This window comes from Perissodus microlepis, chromosome 20 (genome assembly GCF_051167445.1).
Source record: "Perissodus microlepis isolate ML-2025 ecotype Zambia chromosome 20, ASM5116744v1, whole genome shotgun sequence".
In the NCBI taxonomy this organism is placed as follows: domain Eukaryota; kingdom Metazoa; phylum Chordata; class Actinopteri; order Cichliformes; family Cichlidae; genus Perissodus; species Perissodus microlepis.
In genome coordinates, this window is record NC_140480.1 from 8,377,598 (window position 1) to 8,397,224 (window position 19,627).

The window sequence follows — 19,627 nt, forward strand, 5'->3', positions numbered from 1 at the left end:
GAAAGCCTACTACCAATTAAGCATATTAGGTGATGTGCATCTCTGTAATGAGAAGGGGTGTGGTCTAATGACATCAACACCCTATATCAGGTGTGCATAATTATTAGGCAACGTGCTTTCCTTTGGCAAAATGGGTCAAAAGAAGGACTTGACAGGCTCAGAAAAGTCAAAAATAGTGAGATATCTTGCAGAGGGATGCAGCAGTCTCAAAATTGCAAAGCTTCTGAAGCGTGATCATCGAACAATCAAGCGTTTCATTCAAAATAGTCAACAGGGTCGCAAGAAGCGTGTGGAAAAACCAAGGCGCAAAATAACTGCCCATGAACTGAGAAAAGTCAAGCGTGCAGCCGCCAAGATGCCACTTGCCACCAGTTTGGCCATATTTCAGAGCTGCAACATCACTGGAGTGCCCAAAAGCACAAGGTGTGCAATACTCAGAGACATGGCCAAGGTAAGAAAGGCTGAAAGACGACCACCACTGAACAAGATACACAAGCTGAAACGTCAAGACTGGGCCAAGAAATATCTCAAGACTGGTTTTTCTAAGGTTTTATGGACTGATGAAATGAGAGTGAGTCTTGATGGGCCAGATGGATGGGCCCGTGGCTGGATTGGTAAAGGGCAGAGAGCTCCAGTCCGACTCAGATGCCAGCAAGGTGGAGGTGGAGTACTGGTTTGGGCTGGTATCATCAAAGATGAGCTTGTGGGGCCTTTTCGGGTTGAGGATGGAGTCAAGCTCAACTCCCAGTCCTACTGCCAGTTTCTGGAAGACACCTTCTTCAAGCAGTGGTACAGGAAGAAGTCTGCATCCTTCAAGAAAAACATGATTTTCATGCAGGACAATGCTCCATCACACGCGTCCAAGTACTCCACAGCGTGGCTGGCAAGAAAGGGTATAAAAGAAGAAAAACTAATGACATGGCCTCCTTGTTCACCTGATCTGAACCCCATTGAGAACCTGTGGTCCATCATCAAATGTGAGATTTACAAGGAGGGAAAACAGTACACCTCTCTGAACAGTGTCTGGGAGGCTGTGGTTGCTGCTGCACGCAATGTTGATGATGAACAGATCAAAACACTGACAGAATCCATGGATGGCAGGCTTTTGAGTGTCCTTGCAAAGAAAGGTGGCTATATTGGTCACTGATTTGTTTTTGTTTTGTTTTTGAATGTCAGAAATGTATATTTGTGAATGTGGAGATGTTATATTGGTTTCACTGGTAAAAATAAATAATTGAAATGGGTATATATTTGTTTTTTGTTAAGTTGCCTAATAATTATGCACAGTAATAGTCACCTGCACACACAGATGTCCCCCTAAAATAGCTAAAACTAAAAACAAACTAAAAACTACTTCCAAAATCATTCAGCTTTGATATTAATGAGTTTTTTGGGTTCATTGAGAACATGGTTGTTGTTCAATAATAACATTATTCCTCAAAAATACAACTTGCCTAATAATTCTGCACTCCCTGTAGGAAAATCCAGAAAAGCGTCAAATGTAAGAATCACCGATGGAGAGGTGTCTGGAAGTGCCAAAGATGAAGTAGACGATCAGAGGATAAAGAGAAGCGTACAGACCAAATGCTGGAGGAATTCCTGCCAACATGGCATTGGCCATACCTGGAAAAGAATAAAGGAGGCGGCTGTGCAAATCAGTGTTGAATAAATCTGTGGATAATATAGGTGCCAATTTTCACATTTACACTCATTCTAAACCATTCAGCAAATTTGAATGAAACTGGGTTCATATGAAGTCTGATATGAACTTGAAATTATAAATCTTAGCTCAATTTGACACTTTGTCTGTAATGCTGCAACGCAACGTTATATGTTTTTAAATTATTTTCTTTCACAATGTGCTGTGACCTCTAGAATTGGCAGTTGCAGTTTCCATTTTTAAATAATTAAAACGTGTGGCCAGGCTTACATATTTATCCAATGAAAGCAATGTTTCTCTGCATCACAACCTCCCACCTACACACTACACCTTAACCTTACAGGCTGTAAAATGCAGAAACTTAAATATGATTGTGAATTAGTTCTTTTAGATGTTATATTTGGATTCAGCATATTAAAATGCACAAGAAAGAAACAGCTCACTTAAGTGTTTAAATTAAGGTTAGGGCCACAAAGTTGCCACAAAGAGCTACGTGAAAGTTTGATGGATTTAATCATTTATTGTTGGTTAAAGATTATTATAGTTCTTTAGTCTTTATCAATCAAAGTCATATTGTAAATCTTAATGAGATAAAGGGGGGGGGGCTTTATAGATTTGTGAGTGAAGGTATTGTGGCAGACTGTAGTTCAGACTCTTTTATGACTTTTATGATACTCTTATCTGTTGCTGTAGCCTAACCCTGGGGTAGATGCATGATCCCAATGCTGATGCCAGACACCAGATCTCCGACGGCGTTGTGTCTGACGGAGTAATGAGGGAGCCATGACAGGACGGGAATAACCTCCAGCACGAAGCTTTTTATCCTGGAACCAGAACACCTGGAGGAAAACACGCACAAGCTATCAGCTATAGAGCATCAGATAGACACGGCTGGGTCAAACGCAGTAAGGCCAAAAAATATTATCCTTTGACTCACCGACATTGTGACTTTACCCTCTCCGAAAGTGACAGACACTTCTTTTCTAGCCTCTGCCCGAGGAGATCCAGCTGTGCTTCATCCAGGGCGTGTGCGAGAACAAGCTGCCTGGAGCGTGGCCGGTCATTTTGCTCAACGTTGTCCATCTGAAATAACTGTGGAAGATTACTGAGAGCACAGTGAAGTTTCATTCTGCCTGTGTTTGAACACTGTGTGTTTGTTTAATGCGCCTCGCTGACCTGTTTTCATGTGTGCTAAATCTGTGAATAAAGTCATGACAAAAGTGAAAAGAAGCACTTCTTCAGGAAAACATAAACAAATTAAAGCAGTGAATGAAAAAAGACTTACTTAATCTCTATCAGCAAGAAGCCGCATTATTACAAAGAGATCACTTGGGTGACAGTGAGAGTGCATGTATTAGGGTAACGCACACACACACACGCTTTCACACGCTTTCACACGTGAGTCACGGAAAGTGGAAAAGAGCCTTGAACTCTGGACATTACAGTTAGTTTACAGCCCCTTTCTCCTCCCATTCACCAGCTCATTCAGTACCTCTGAATGCCTCTATTATTCCAGCTCAGCTTCCACAGACTCACGTGTGTTTGTGTGTGTGTGTGTTTGTGTGTGTGTGTGTGAGAGAGAGATAGAGGGAGAGAGAGAGAACAGGGTGAGAAAGGTACGCAGGGATAAGGTGATAGAGAGTAAATGAGAATCTACAGGAGGTCTATCTGTATGAAACAGAAGCCATTAAAACAGAGAAAGCTGATAAAACAGAGCAACTAGAGTGATAGTAAAGTTGTTTTTATTTCATAAATATACACACATATATATATATATATATATCTAAAACAGGAAAGTTAGTAAATCGCTGTGGAGCTGAAAACCAGAGGAATGAACTCACACCCTTAGAAACTATTTTTTAAAATAAATTTCAAAACATCAAACAAATAAAATCCAGCTCTCGAAAAGCAATGAACACAGATTGAATAGAATAACATGCAGTCTTATTGTCTTATCCTATTGTGCCAAAAAAAAAAAAAAAATCCCTCACCCATCACTCTTACTTTGAAAATAAAATATCACATTTTACTAATACAATAATATACTCAAGAAAGGCAGATTTGAACTATCAGTAGGAGCACGCAGCTCTGCGTCTTCAGTAGTGTATCTGTTTCAAAAGCAATAAGAGGTTTTTGACACGCTCGGCACGCCAGCGAGGAGACTGGTGCAGCGGCAGCTCGAAGAAGGAGAAAGTGAAGCTCCGAGAGAAACTGAGGTCAGTGACGGGGTGAAGTGGTGGGAGACGGGGGGCACGAGGAAGCCGACACTGAGGCAACACCCTCCGCCTCAACTGCAAATCTTTAGCTGCTCCACCTGTGCAAAAAGATGTTCTGGTTAGGGCAGGGACAGTAGTGTTTAAAACACAGACAGTTAAAGGACAATATTAAATATATAATATTACATATTTTATATCACAATAATATCAACAGGAGATACATGTTAAATGAATCAGATTAACTGATAACTGATGCCTCTGTTCCTCTTCTTACAATGTAACTCAAAGGTAGGCTAACATGATTTTTTAGCTGCATTCACTCTATTTATGTGCTTTGTATAATGTAACATGTCAAAGTATTTTTATAAGACACACAATGTAGCACTAAAGTTATCATAGTTAATAACAAGGAAACATAATAATTAATAATAATTAATGCGTTACATGTGATAACACTGGGTGTGTAGTTACCACACAAAGATCCATTTAGCATTAATAATTAATCATGAAAAACATTTTTTAAAATAATCTGTCTGCTGCCAACTTTTTCTTTGTATCGTAAAGCATAATTACAGTATACTAAAGTGTGTGAGTGATCTTATTTGAATTCTTTTTAAATTTTACAGGCTCCATTAAATTAACTATCAGCTATTAGGTATCAACCACTACCAAGTGTTCCTGCAGGGACCTTATGTGTGTAGCTGGACTCATTAGACTTTAAGTAATATTGTCATCTGGTTTTGTTTGGTAATGGCTGTCCCTTTTTGTAGTCGTACCTGCGCTATTTTGCGTGACTGCCACAGGTGGAGATGGAATTTGAGAGTTAAAACTTGAGCCTGAACTGTCTTTGTCTTCTTCTTGTCTCCTGCCGTGATATGGGGTAGCTGACGGTATTTGCTCGGGAACAGGAGAGGCTGGGGGTGGAGGTGGAGAGGGTCGTGGAGTAAGTATTTTGGGAATTGAGTCAAAGCAGGACTCAGATAGAGCCAGCCCTCCCCAAGGAGTCATGGTGGCGTCTGAGAGGAGGATGGAGGAGGGTCCTGGATGAGGGTGAGTGTCAGAGGTCTTCTGCTGTCTGTTACGCTTTCTGCGACTGGACTGGTGGGGGTGCCGGAGACTTGGAGAGGAGGGGGTTGGCTTGGCTGTAAACAAAAGCAGTGGAGATGGTAAGAGAAACTTTTGCTTTGTCAATAAACTCTAATTGGAACTGATGCACTAACAAGAACTGATTTGATTTCCCTAATCTATCCCCATGCTTATCGCTGACGTCGCCTTGATTTGTTGGAAAAAAGTATGGAAAGTCTAATCTTGAAAACGTATTTCTTAAATGCTGAAATCCTCATTGTCCAATACTTCGAACATCATGACATAAAAATGGAAAGTGCTAAATAAAAAAAGGTGAGCAAGTGAACATTTTCACAGTGCAGGTTAAAGAGTCCCAGTAGCAAAATCCTCATTCAATCAATCAATCTTTTTTTCTATAGCACATTGAAAAGGACAGTGTTTAACAAAGTGCATTTGTTGACCACTGTCAGAATATTGTCATGTGGTGAGATAAAGACATGTCTATAAAGAGGTGACACAATTTGAGTGGGGTTTATGTTACATGAAAACTTCTGCTTGTATGATTTCATAACTTGTATCATTTTGTTCGTGGAGAGCTTGCACTGTCAAAAGGGCAACTCTGCCACAGAAATAACCACACTGCTCAAAATAAAACACTCATTAATTATAATAGCTGTGAGTTAGATCACTTTGTCTAACTCTTCAGTAATATAGTCCTTGAATCTCATTGATTACCTGTTGATTTAGTCCCAGATGAACCAATGGAAGGCAGTCGGTCAGGTGACATTACCAGTCCAGGAGCCTGAGAGCAAATATACATTTTCTTTAATCTTTGTAGCTGTAGGGATCACACTAAGTCTATCTGCAAGGCAGTCCACTTTTAGAGAAAGAAACAGTTGCTGGATGGAATTCCCTTCATACCATACTTTTGGATTTGGGTTAAGACAAAAGATAAACATTGTTAAGACTAATAGACATGTCGACACCAAATTTATTCAGGACTGTGCAAAGCTCTCCTCCCAGCCCTCATTTCTTTATATTTGTAAGTGAATTAAGAAGGATTTGCAGTGATTTGTTGAAATGTGCAAACATAAATGTAAATACACACTACAAGGCAAAAACTGTTTGTACAATTCTAATAAGGATGAAAGTCAATATTTTGTAAGACCACCTTTATTCTTCAGTACAGTCTCTCTTAGGCAAGCTTTATTCTAATTTATTTAAGCAGTCTCCAGGTACACGTGGCCAGGCTTTTTTGAAGGACATTCAAAGCTCTTCTTTGGACGTTGGCTGCTTTTTGTTCTGTTCTCTGTCAAGATGATCCCACACTGCTTCAGTAATGTTGAAGTCTAACATGATGGAAGCTCTACCAGGTTTTACAGATGGCTGTAACAACTCACTGTTCATGTTGTTGATGATTTGAACCAAAACTTTCAAATTGAGATTCATTCCTAAGGCCTGTTGTGACTGATTTTAAGTCCAATTCTTGTGTAATTTGACATATATCAGCCTTTTCTCCCTGTTTCCCTTCTTATGAATGGCTTCTTGACAGCCACCCTTCACTGGCCCTTCAGTGAACAGTAGATGGATCAACTGAAGGGCCAGATGCATCTCTCAGGTCTTGTGTCAGGTCTTTGCTGTATTCCCCCCCCCCCCCCCCATATTTCTTGGGGACATGACTTTCCCATACTGTTTTTCTGTTGAAGCTTTTTTTTCCCCCCTTAGGCCTGTCATTACTTCTGTTGTCCTTCACTTGTCCAATTCCTTTAAATGAAGGTAAAAGCACCGGATCACAAAAACAGTTTTCCTCAAGATGCTTAAAGAGCCCAGAGTATTTGAGAGAAAAGCCCAAGAATCAAATGACTCCCTAAAAGCAAGCACTTTGTAACTGTGAGAAGGAAAAACAGGCAAAGTTTAACGACATCTTGCAGTGATATATAAATAGGTGGGAAATAAAAAGAAGTGAGAAAAGAAGAAATGGTCAGTGCATCACGTGAAGTGCTGTGCAAGTACTGTAGCAATCTGAGCCTATAGGATCATAATTCAGGAGTGGTTCAGGGTCACCTGCCCTAACTATAAGCTCTTTTTTAGCTTATAGTTAGGGCAGGTGAGCTGTATATAAGCTGTAGTGTCTGGCTTAAGATTAAGGCAGACAGTTTAATTTATATCCAACACACACACACACACACACACACACATATAAACGTGTTATCTTTGACTAAAGAAATATGAAAAATGATGTGCTTCTGTCACAGGCTGCTAGTAACAAAGTGCCTAAAGACAGAACAAATTTACAAGAATGGGTTGGCTGGCTTGGAAGGAAAAAATATAAAGTAATCATTACTTTTGCGTGGTACTGTACACAGATAATATTTTAGTATTACCCATTAAAGTTGAGGAACAAAAAGGGAAAACAAATAAACAAACAAAACATCACAACAGTACAAACAACAATAAGTAATAGATCAACATCAGAAACAGTGATGAAAAGCCAGGAGAGAGAGAGTGTACCTCTCTGATAGATGTAAAATGCTCCTCCTTCTGCAGATGCTGACACAGGGTCAGTGGGTCAGAAGACTCAGGGGCAATTTCCCAGCTCACACTTCCCCACACCAGTCTGTGAAGATCTCTGAAACTGGATTTTTATCAATTATTTCCACTCTCCTGCTTGAAAACCACAGGCGAAAAACTAAACAAACAAAAAGGTTTTCATAAAGTGTAAAATTTCTTAAAATTGTAAGTTTTTTTTGTTTTTACCCCTGTATTATCCTACAATCCTGCCTCTCTCGCTCCTCAAACAACAAAAACCAGCAGCAAGAAGCCCCCCACCACCTTTACCATGCAAGCACTCATGCGCTCACTCACTCTAGCCCCTCATCTTTTCTTCCTTCCTAACTGACAGTTGTGGTCACAAAGAGAGCTATGGGAAATGGTGCAAGAAGCTGTCTTCCCCGTTCTCTTTCAGGTCCCTCTTCTTCCCTCCCTCTCTTTTACTGACTGTTTCCTCCTTCCTCTCTCTTCCTTCTTCTTTCATTGTGAGTGGCAGGCAGTGAGATGGGAGGTCAGCAGAAAGCAATATGAGACAAGACTGAAATATTAAAATATTCATGGACACCTTCAGTCGGCCCCTCCGTGTGACCCAACCTGCACACAGCCGTCCAAGTGTGTACACATCCAGATATGTGCACACACTGGAATCTAATTTAGCTAATGTCAGTAATCCCAGCGTTTAGACCATGTGTCAAGTAACCAGTAATCATCACAGAGTCCTGTTTCCATTACTTCTGAGGACATTACATGGACTTGCCATAATTTATTGGAAGTCTAATAATAAACCAGGAATTCACCTTTAAATGTAGTAATCTAATACTAATATTAGGAGGACTTGTTTTTCACCCTCCCCCTGTCCCCACATGTGACTGACTTTATAATGTCCCCACAACATGAGGAATACAAGCAAACACACACACACACACACACACACACACACACACACACACACACACACACACACACACACACAGTGCAGGTGGGCACTTCATCTGTGTTCGTAGTTAAATTCCAAGCAGGTGACAGTGAATCAACACACATTTAAGCACACACTCTTTTGTACTTTTTGACATTTAACATGCCTGAGGTAAATATTCTCTTTGGCATCTTCCACAGCTACATTTGCATGCCAAGGACACACACACACACACACACACACACACAGTCGCATATCAACGTGCCACTTAAGCATCTCATCTCAAAGCACTACATTTGCATTTTATAAACAAATACACAAATATACACAGTATAGGCAGGAGTGGTTATATAAATCCTCGCTTTCAGCCAATAACACACAGCATACTGACACTATGAACTGACTCAAACTACAATTACTTTTTTAAACCCTCATGGTTTCTGCGTGACAAAGTGGGAACCACTGCTCCAGATTAGTCAGGTCTCAGAGGAGATTCCTGAGACTTCTAATCTCAAATAATTGGTCCTGTGACAATTATTTTGACAGTTTGCATTTTTATGTCTAGCTTTAAGCCCATCACAATGTTAGACAGACACATTTTGGGAACATAAACCAATCTGAATTTAAGTACCTTGCTTGAGGACAAATCTTGGGAGTAGGTGAGGTGATAGCCTAGATTTACACTGCAAATTTCTGTTTTGAGGTTTTTACTGTGTGGAGAAATGAACTCCCATGACTCTTCATCTAAAAACAAAAAGGCCTTTATTTCCTGGCTGGATGAGATGCACCATACTGTATTAAAAATAACTCCAGTCACTTCAGCCATCTTTGTGCAGCTTGGTACTATTCCCTAAAGTAGGCCACAGATGCCACAAACACATCAGAGATGGTTTTTAATGTTCTCTGTGCCGTGAATGCTTTCAGTGTTTTCTTAAAGGAAACACCAGAAAAGAAATAGCTGCTCACATCTACGAAATTAATAAATGGTTTGCTTTTTAAATTATCTGAAATCAGTTAAGACAAATTAAAGAACATTTTTAATCTTTCATTTAATTACACTGGGGACATAGCTGGACTGGCCATCGGCGGTGGGCCAATGGTGATTTTTCGTTTTTATGGGCCGACGTTTCTTTGTTTGTTTGTTTTTTGTAACGGTATAAACAATGAAAGGTGGTGGGTTGGCTAATTGGTCATGATCGACTCTGGGCAGGACCAATTACAGCCGATGAGGTCGAACTTTAAAGTTCCGTATTTAGGTGTAAAGAAACGCGAATTGTCCCGAACTTCAGCAAAAATAAAAAAAAAGAAGCAAAAAGACACAAAGCTGGAGTTAATCTGTGTCTTTACGCTGCAGCTGCCTCTTCTTCTCTCATTCTCTCTCCCTCCATCTCCTGTTGCTACTTCAATCGTGAAACTGATCAATGATCAGCTGTCCCGTCTCGTTTGTTTATCGTCGCGCTAAACAACAGCAGCACGTTTAAGCTTGATAAGATGTTGTTATAATTTATTTAATATTACTTTCTAGTATCAACTGACGTTTGCTGGAGCCACAGCCGTAAAGGTGCTGGTCAACACACAGTTTCCCTCTCACCAGATATCCCAACCGATATCTAGTGAGAGGGAAACATGAAGATGAAACCAGGAGATGTCCTTACTGAATCATCAGAGCTGAACAGGTGATGGAGAAACAGGTTTACCTTTTAGTTGACATGAATGAGTGGAAGGGAAGTTATGAACTGTTTCTGAGAGACAAATAACACCAGCATCCTTTTCTACGTAGCTGACTGGGAATAAATGTTTTTATCATTTTCATGCAACAAAAAATAAAGAAACAAAAACTAGAGAATAAATACTTTAAACAATTACCAGAAACATACATTTACATCAAAGTATACAGCTGCAATTAAGACAGGTAATTGAGAAATAATTTTAAAAAAATATGCCCCTTTGTGAAGTTTTTATAAAAGTATCTTTAATCTTTTTATTCAGAATCATTTTTCTTGGAGAGTCACTTTAATTCGCTCGTACAGCTTTCCCTTTTCTCTGTTTTTCTCTGCATCCATCTCCGGATTCTTGACTCGTAGTAGCTGGAAGCCCTGACCGCAGACGAGCGCCCATCGCTCCCTCAGACCTGTCTCAGGCTTTACTGCACTCGCTGGCTTACCTACGCAGTCATTCTCTGGTTGATTTCTTGGACTTGTGCCCGTCTCTTCTTTCTCACCAGTAGTCTTACTAACTGGGTCACCTGTCTCGCTCTCTACCTCAACAGGTTCTTTACTGCTTTTCTCATCAGCTGTTTCTTTATCCCTCTTGAGCCTCCCAGCATTCTCCTGCTCAGACTCAAATCCTATCTTCACTTTCTGATTTCCTTCCTCACTTTCCCAGACTGCGAGCCCTGCAGCATCAGCAACGTGGGAGCACAGTGCCCCATAGTGGCTGATACTGTTACTGCAGACCTTCCAAAGGCAAACCCTCTGATCTGAGGAAGTGGAGACCAAGAGGTCTGGTCTCAGGACCTTCAGCGCTGTTAGAGGGGCAGCATGGGCCAGTGATATGTGGCACTGGGAGTGGAGATGAATCTGAAGCCTGTCTGGACACTGGAGCTGCTTTTGTAGGAGAGGCTGAGACTCAGAAATCTGAGAAAACCCTACTTGGCTCCCGATTTTCCCACCTTCTGAGTGCTGCACCCCGATTGTAGACACAGTCAGCTGTCCATCATCTCCTCCGCTAGCAACAGTTACCAGGCAACTACCCTGTTGTTGTCCCATTTTTTCTGCCCAAACAGCCAATGAGTTAATCCCACTCTGGTGGGCGGGAACATCGAGGCAGGGGACTGGTGATGTTGCAGCACAGCTCGAATTATCCGTTGATGAGGACAAAGAGTCGGTCAAATTCCACACTGCGATTTTCCCATCAGTCGCAGCGCTGAACAGCAGCTTATACCTGCAAGAGAAACACACAGTTATAGATATAAAACTAAGTGTTAAAAAAAAAAAAAGAACTACTTCCTCCATGCTTTCCTAAATACTGTACACCTGTAGTATTAATACGCCAGCTGCTTTTAAAAAATATATATTTCACTTTAAGTCTAAAAAGATTAAACAGCAAAAGCAGTGGTCTGGTTCTGTAAAGCATGACATAACAACCCAGGAAAAAAAGATGAGCAATCACAGTCATAACCTGTTGCCTTTGTCATCCTCCAGGCTGCAGGTGGCGACACTGAGTACACAGCGCTGATGGTAGAATGTTTCCCACAGCAAATCGATTTGACCTTTCGCTTCATTGACAGAGAACAGTCTGGAAAAAACAGTAATGGAGGTGAGGAAACAGTGAGAAGAGTATTAAGGGAGAACATTAGAAACTATAGCAGCACACAGGGTTCATGTACATGATTACCAAAACAGTTCCTTTAATTTTCCACTCGACTTTTAATGACCATATTTTCTTTTAATTATCTGAATATACATGAAAAATACAAAATAAACATGCGAGTAAGATGTTTACAGAATAATATGTTAAACTCCCAAATAAACAAGTGTCAGGGAGGAAGAGATTTTGGACTATAACTAGGTAAAAATTCATAATGCTGGTTATTATACTGATGTTCTGACCACATAAGATCTTGCAGGGTCAATGCATATTTCCTTACACATATGTTAACGTCTGTGACTGCATGGTACACATGTTGGCAAAATTGAGCAAAAATACTTGAAAATACAAAACTGATGATTGCAGCTCATTATTGCCACAATACACAATCAGACACACATAAATGAAATGTAAAGCCTTTGATTCTGTTACATTCATCATTATGGTTATTATAATCACCAGTACCATCACCCCAGTACTGAATATAATACTTTTTGAGAGCATCAACTCAATGCAAAGACACTCTGATTTTCTCTTTTCTGCAGCTTCAATGAAAATTCCAGCTGTGTGAACCCTTGCTGTGATGAATACCAACCTGACAGCCCCGTCACTGCAGGACAGAGCCACGAGGACACGGTTTACTTCTTCATCCACCACTGTCGCAGACATGTACCTGAAAACACACAGACGAGAGCTGTAATCAGAGGTGCATTTTTTAAAATGCAAAAAACAAAAACACTGAAGTTATATTCAGCTAAAAAAACAAACAAAAACAGCAGATTGTCTTTGTGAGGAAGAGAAAATATATGCAGAGAACAAATAACAGGAGGTCAGAGGCTATCTAAACACTAGCTTTAAAAAACTTGCCTCGTTTCCGGGTCCATTTTCACCATCTTGTGTCTGTTGCGCCTCCTCTCCCACTCTTTGTCCAAACGGTGACTGGCTACCTGGATCACCTGACAGGAAGGAGCCAGTCTCTGCCCGTCCCAAACAATTAACAGCCGGTAAACTTGGATTTGAGCCCGCCCACCGGCTGACACGAGCAGAGCAGAGAGAGGCTTTGACTGGCTTTCACTCCCCCCCTCTGGGCGAACAATCGCAGTCACCGTGCGGATGCTCGAGATGTGGTCGGTAATAACTGAAAGAACTTTAATATTGCCAGAAAAGGGATGTACTGCCAGGACACTCAGGCTAGTGTCCTCTCCACCTGTCACTACTAACTCCCAGTGGTTTGCCTGATTCCCGTTCCCAAAGTCTGTTATCCTCCCCAGCCTGCATACACACCCAATTCCTCTTCCATGGACTCCATCTTTCAGTCCTGTTCCTCCAGCCCTTCCTGTCTTTCCATCCCAACCCATTGCTTCTCCGGGGGGCTGTGAAGCCAGGACAGCCCCCTGCTTGATAAACACCAAAGCTCCATATCCGAGCCAAATTCCTTTGTGGGATGGCCACAGACTCCAAGAGCGGTGCCCCCCACCACAAGGCACTGCTAACAGTCTCTCCTGCCTCACCGGATCCCAAACAACAAAATGGACTGCATGAAAGCCGACAATTACAAATCTGGCTTCTCTGCCTTCCTTCTCTACTTCTCTGAAACACTCTTCTTCTGCCTCCTCCCCTTTAACCTCCACCTGTTCGGTCAATTGGTGTTCTTTGTTATACAGCTCTTCACATTCCTCGGTGACCTCTTCCTCCTCCTTCTCCTCAACTTCTTTTTCAGGTTCAAGAATTAAAATCCTCTCCAGCCACTCCATTCCTTTGCAGGCACGCTGGACCCTGAGAACCTCCAGCTGAAGCCGTTCTTCATTCATTTCACTTTTTTCTGCAGCGTTATCTTCTCTACTTTCTTCAAGATTCTTTGGTGACGATGGATGCACTCTGAAAACTCTAACACAGCCGTCCCTGCCAGTGCTATAGAACAAGCCTTGGTACTCATACACTGAGGTTACACCTTGTTTCCCGTGCACCCCAAACAGACAGCTCAGAGGATGCAGCAAAAGGTCATGCACCTCTTTGCTTCCTTCATTCTCCAACTTGCCTTTCCCCTCTCCCTCAGGCCCGCCTTCCTCATCGTCACCTTGCTTACCATCTGTCAGTAATTCTTCATTTGTTTCCTCACCATCTCCTTTTCTTTGCTTTGAGTTTTCTCTTTCCTGAAACAGAAGCAGGGATCCTCTCCTGTCTCCACACACCCAAAGCACCTCCCTTGACCTGCACTGGAGGCGCACTGCAGCTGTAAGCCAGCGCTTAGCGCACGAGGGGAGGAGGAAAGAAGGTAGAGCAGTGATGCTGAGAGCTAAAGAACAGGTTTCATTGAATTTTGTCTCTACACACCAGCGATAGACACGTCCTTCAGCACCTGAAGCTAACAAATACGCACGCTCTTTTTCCTTCTGCCAAATAAGACTATGGATCTTCCCTGATCCACATGTAAGCAGAATTCCAGACTGAGGATGAGACATGGGAAAGATCTGTAAGCACCCACTGAGGTTTCCCACAGCACACAAATCAACTTTGGTTGTCGACTCCTTCACAGTGATAGTTATCATTTCCATCACACAGTAGGACTGAAACTCTGGAGTCCCATTCCACACTACTTCCCACTTCCCAACACTATATTGGTAAACTATTCCTTTGTCAGTGCAAACTACAGGCTTACACTGACTCCAGCTTGTACTGCCATCCTCTTCTCCTGCTAAGCAAACAACTTTAGGCAGGCCTTGACCAGGAAATTTCAGGTCGGTCAGTTTCTCTGTCACTGCCTCCTCCTCTAGACACTCCTTCTTCTCATTGCCCTCCACTCTCCACAACCTTACCCCTCCATCCGCCCCTCCTGTAGCCACCCAGCTCGCGTCCTCTCCCTCGCTGACTGCCAGTGCACGAACACCCCCTGCTCGGTGTCCCTTCAACGTGCGAACCACCTTCCCGCTTCCAGCCCAGTCCCAGACTAAACAGGTGCCATCTTCCCCAGCGCTGAAGATATTCCCTAATGAGAGACGGACTGAGAACACCCTGGCCTGATGTCCATATAGGATCCTTAAACAAACTGGGTTCAAGTCCCCACATTTCCCTTCAGGCCCACCTAAAGTGCCAACACCCCACACCCGTACACTGCGGTCATCAGAGGCTGAAGCTAAATATCCTTTCTCCTGGAGGTAAGAGATACTGAAGATGACCCCAGTGTGGCCCAGTAGACGCCTTTCAATTGGAGCTTTGTTTTCAGGATTGCCACTTTTGTCTCCTCCTCCGGGTTTCCAGAGAACCAGCTGATTGAACACAGTCCCTCCAACTATGACAGTATCCACCCAGGATTCATGAACCAGAAGGAGAGCAGAGTACAGCAAACACCCCTCCAGACAGGAACGCTGCACCACGGCATTTCCTTTTGTGACATCCAAGAGAAGAGCGCTATTATGAGCAAGAGCCACACACAGCAGTGGCTGTTTGCCTCCAGAGAGCCAGCGGACATCCAGAGCCCAGTCCTGTAGCTCCATGAGGGGACCCAGGACCTCCAGGCGAAAATGCTCCCCATCCTCCACACGGAACCTTACAAGCCTCACAGCTTTGCCTCCAAATACTGCAAGGTCACAGACATTTGGCTCTGTAGTGCTCAGTGCTGGTGAATAAGAGCAAAAAAAATTATGTATATTAAAATTAAAAAAAAATGAGAGCAAAAATAGCTGGAGGCTTTACGTGAATAAAGACTTTTAATACGCAATAAATAATAATAATAAATATAATATGTATATATCCTCAATTTAATCTAACACCTGCAAGCATACCTTTAATTGCTTATAATTTAACTTTTATCATAGCTGAGAATCCATTCTTGGTTCCAGACTTGCCTTTGTTTCACTTTCGTATTGCTCTGTAAATAATTTTCTCGACATATTAACATATAGTAAAAACAATCAAACAAAACAAGAAACAGCTCATACTAACAGCTTATACTAACCGGCACTCCGTGGTGGCTCAGCTTCCCACCTTCTAGGTCTTATTCCATGAATCCGGTAATGATGGAGAACGCTCAATGAGGCACAGGCTTTAGGGCGAGGCTTGAGTCTGTACACCGACAAGACCGGACCCTCACCTGCCACAAAAGAAAAGTTGTGTGTGTTTGTATTGTGCAATAATGTACAAAATTTGGAACTCTAAATTTCAAGCTAAATATTACAGCAACCAGAGTTACAAAGAGAATGTGGCACAGATACAAAATGAAGAAGTTCTGAATAAGTTAAAGTTTAACAATAAAGAACTTGTAACAAAAATGCAGTTAATACAGGAGCACTGTGGAAAAACACAGCAGAGCATCACAAGAATAACTACTTGCTTATCTTGTATGTTGAACACTAACCTTTAATTAGAAACGCATCCTGAAGGAACTCCAAAGCTGTAACTGGAGCAACCAGGGCCACCGTCTCCATCACTTAAAGATTAACTGCGGTCAACAAAGGCACATGACGGGGATACGGTGCAATACAGACAGATGACCCGCTTTGGCGACCCCTAAAGAGAGCAGCCGAAAAAATAAGACCATTATGAAGGGAAGATATGCAGTTTTAACTTACAAATCACAAATCGTACTTGTAAAGCATGCTGAGACTCCGGGTAGTGCAGTCTGCTGTTGTATTTACTAAAGTCTAATGCTGAGTGAAGATTACCCTTATGATTAGCAAAACAAGCTAACAGGAGGAGTTCTTCTTGTCTTATTTGGAAAGGAATAAGATATCGAACGGCAGAAAACTTTAACAGGTAAACAATAATATCTCGACGTGTCTACTTACACACGCTCCCAATGCAGGAAACTGTTCAGAAACGTTATAAGATCATTATTAACGTCCACCAAAAGGCAGTCTGGTACCCATGTGTTTCTGTACAGTCGTTCTTGCCGGGTTTCAACCAATCAAGCTGGACTACCGGCTTTCTCAACGCTGATTGGCTAGTAGGAGTTTAATCGTATTTTTATTGGTGAACTCTGTGCACGTGAGGGACAGCCTTCTATGTTATGCTGCGTTTAAGAATGTTCGATAAAACTCAGTCAGTAGCCTCAGTCGCAGGCATTGATCTTAAAATACCAGGATACCTACTAAGAAGTTTCAAAGCGCTTTTACACCCACTTCTTTATACAAAGAGCCGTTATTATCATTTTAATTCCACAGCTGCACCTGTAGTGATGAAATTCAGGCACTCTGATTCTACTGCGTTGCTAGGGTTGCCAACTCCCTGAAAAATAAATAAGGGACACCTCGTGGCCAGGGCCGGGCAACCCAGTTGTCTTCACCCTTCCCAGTGTGGGGAATTTTGTAGCTCTTTTTTTTGTGTGTGAAATTGTTTTTTTAACCATTTGATTTGAATTTGATTTAAGTAGATGCGTATTCTTTGTGATATGAACACATGGGAAACAAATGATCATTTAGCCATTTATTTTATAGCTCAAAATGACAACATTAACACAGTAAAACAGGTCTCTTTCTTAAACAGAAGCCTGTCATGCTTAACTTTTGAGAATATAAGTAAATCTTTCTTTAAAAGAACTCTGTCCTGCTTAACTTAAAATTATATAAATTAATAGAAAGCAATAGAACGAAAAATATTCTTGTAACTGTGCACATATAGTGCATTTAGTACAATTGGCTTCAGTTGAGGTATTATTTCAGCTTTTCTAATGCTAATCAGCTGCTCCTGTTTGTAAACCCACTTGTTCCCATGATTACGCATCTTAACTCATCATCATTATTCATCTATGTATTACTTTTATGTATTAGTCATCTATTCGTTGTAATCATCTGTCCTTGCAGTTGTTTATTACACAAAATAAATTATATTATCACACTTCTGGCCACATAGCGCTGATATTCACTGCACATGCCCATATTAACCTTAACCAGAGGGTTTAAAAAAAACAAACCAGTGTTTACATACCATATCTGCTTCTGCCGTGGCCTGGTGGACAAAAAATTGGTTAAGGGTTCCCCGAGCTTTCACGCCCCTCATGTTCTTCATGTGCCCACCATTAGAAGCATGCCTATGGAAAAAGTGTGCGCTTTAAAGGTGTTATCGTGCATTATCCCAGCCAGGTGTTTTCCTTTTCCCATTCCTCCCTGTACTTTTGCAGCCTTTTTTTTCTTTCTCTGAGCGAACAAACATTGCTGCTCTAATGCTGGGCTTACACTGTGCGATTTTTGGCCCATTTTGAGACGGTTTTTTGAGTCGTGCGACCGATTTGGTGATCGGCCCGATTTTGGCCTTCATCGTGCATCGTGTAGTATACGTGGGGTAACCAGAAGCGATTAACATCTCACGACCAGCTCCCGATCATCAATCGCTCGTGAGCCGCTCACACTGCTCACGCGCAAACACGTAAACGTCGGTGAAAAAGACGGAGCAGCACGGCTGTGCAGCGTGTGATCTGGACACAAGCGATGGAGGCACAACTTGTAGAACTTTGGAAAGCTCATCCGAGCCTTTTCGATGTGGCATCACAAAATTATCACGACCAAAACAACCGTGAAAATAGTTGGATTTACACTGCTGCTCAATCACAGCTGCCTGATCAATGTTTTTCATTAGCAATTTAGCAAAGTTGATGGTGGTGGTGTGTCTGTGTGAGTGAAAGACAGAGAGAGAGAGAGCGACAGATTTTCTGTTATAACCAGTGTTGGTCAAGTTACTTGAAAAAAGTAATCAGTAACTAATTACTGATTACTTCCCCAAAAAGTAATCCCGTTACTTTACTGATTACTTATTTTCAAAAGTAATTAATTACTTAGTTACTTAGTTACTTTTTAAAAACACAATTTACAACCTGAACAGGTGATAAAGCCATACATCTTTCAGCCCAGTTCTACTTTTTCTGCATAATCCATCATACAAAATGTAATCAAATGGAAAAGTCTCTTTTTATAACTTGTTTTATCAGTTTTAATATTTTAACTTTATGCATCAAGCAAAAATTAAATTATATGCACCATTCTCTGATTTGAATAAATTTGTTTAACATTTAAACCTATTTTCTGCACATTTCAGCACATAAAATAAAATATTTTTTGTGTTTACACTCAGTCTTTCAAATAGATGCAAGTAAAACACAGCAGAAAATAAATAATGTCAAAGACTAGCGGTCCTTTTGCTCTATTTTCACCTGTAAAGCAGGAGTGGGGTAGGCGGAGGTGTGCTCTGGTGCAGGTGTGCCGCAGCGGTCAGTGGAAGAATCCGCGAGTTTCTCTGTGAATTTCCCATTACGTCGTTGCGCACTCGGAGCTTGTTTAGGGGGTTTTCTTCCCACGCACAACGGACACTAATGTTTTTGTCACTTTTTATGGAATCAAACTCAAAATAAGGTCAGTACTTCCATGCTTTAAACGCTGCACGCTCATACTCTCTCCCCACTTGATATATTATCCGCACACAGCTGTTGTCACTAACGCCGCACTCGCTTACGTCACTGTCATGAGACATTCTCGCAAAAAAAATCACGGTTTTAGTAACTCAGTAATGCAGCGTTTCTACGGAAAAGTAACGGTAATCTGATTACCCTTTTTGCAATAGTAATCCCTTACTTTACTCGTTACTTGAAAAAAGTAATCAGATTACAGTAACGCGTTACTGCCCATCTCTGGTTATAACCTTCATTTTATGGAGGCACAGTGTGAGCACTCAGGTCGCATCAGAGCATCCGGCGGTATAGTGTGAGACCCTGCATCGTGACCTACCAACTTCTAACCCCTGTGAGTCAATCGTGCAGTTTGAGCAGGAGCTGAATAACGTGACTGAAAAAAATCGCACAGTGTCTGCCCAGCTTTAGGTGTACTGTCGTCCGAGACTTGCACCGCAGTGTCGGCGTTTGTTTCC

General features: G+C 41.7%; 3 protein-coding genes across 4 annotated transcripts in view; all 3 read right to left on the minus strand.

The window, feature by feature from the left end:
* Positions 1-2,788, minus strand: part of slc26a6.1 (solute carrier family 26 member 6, tandem duplicate 1) — a 14,251-nt gene extending 11,463 nt beyond the window's left edge. The window contains exons 1-3 of the mRNA XM_084917807.1: positions 2,598-2,788; positions 2,360-2,499; positions 1,513-1,623 (exon numbers count right to left, since the gene is read on the minus strand). Of these exons, the coding sequence (XP_084773933.1) occupies positions 1,513-1,623; positions 2,360-2,499; positions 2,598-2,788 (442 nt within the window). The remainder of the gene's footprint in view (positions 1-1,512; positions 1,624-2,359; positions 2,500-2,597) is intronic.
* Positions 2,789-3,353: 565 nt separating this feature from the next.
* Positions 3,354-7,536, minus strand: LOC146364071 (uncharacterized). Its single transcript, XM_084917806.1, has 4 exons — positions 7,453-7,536; positions 5,677-5,743; positions 4,653-5,018; positions 3,354-3,974 (listed from the first exon to the last, which is right to left on the minus strand). The coding sequence occupies exons 2-4, from the start codon at positions 5,726-5,728 to the stop codon at positions 3,757-3,759; spliced, it is 636 nt and encodes a 211-aa protein (XP_084773932.1). The 5' UTR covers positions 5,729-5,743; positions 7,453-7,536; the 3' UTR covers positions 3,354-3,756.
* wdr6 (WD repeat domain 6) lies at positions 6,589-19,474 on the minus strand. Of its 2 annotated transcripts, none has more exons than XM_084917804.1 (7): positions 17,699-19,474; positions 16,131-16,282; positions 15,732-15,866; positions 12,644-15,392; positions 12,372-12,449; positions 11,588-11,704; positions 6,589-11,350 (listed from the first exon to the last, which is right to left on the minus strand). In XM_084917804.1, the coding sequence occupies exons 2-7, from the start codon at positions 16,198-16,200 to the stop codon at positions 10,399-10,401; spliced, it is 4,101 nt and encodes a 1,366-aa protein (XP_084773930.1). In that variant the 5' UTR covers positions 16,201-16,282; positions 17,699-19,474; the 3' UTR covers positions 6,589-10,398. The 2 variants fall into 2 exon arrangements, with proteins under 2 accessions (XP_084773930.1, XP_084773929.1); XM_084917803.1 differs by lacking the exon at positions 17,699-19,474 and adding an exon at positions 16,561-16,856.
* Between the last annotated feature and the right edge of the window lie 153 nt (positions 19,475-19,627).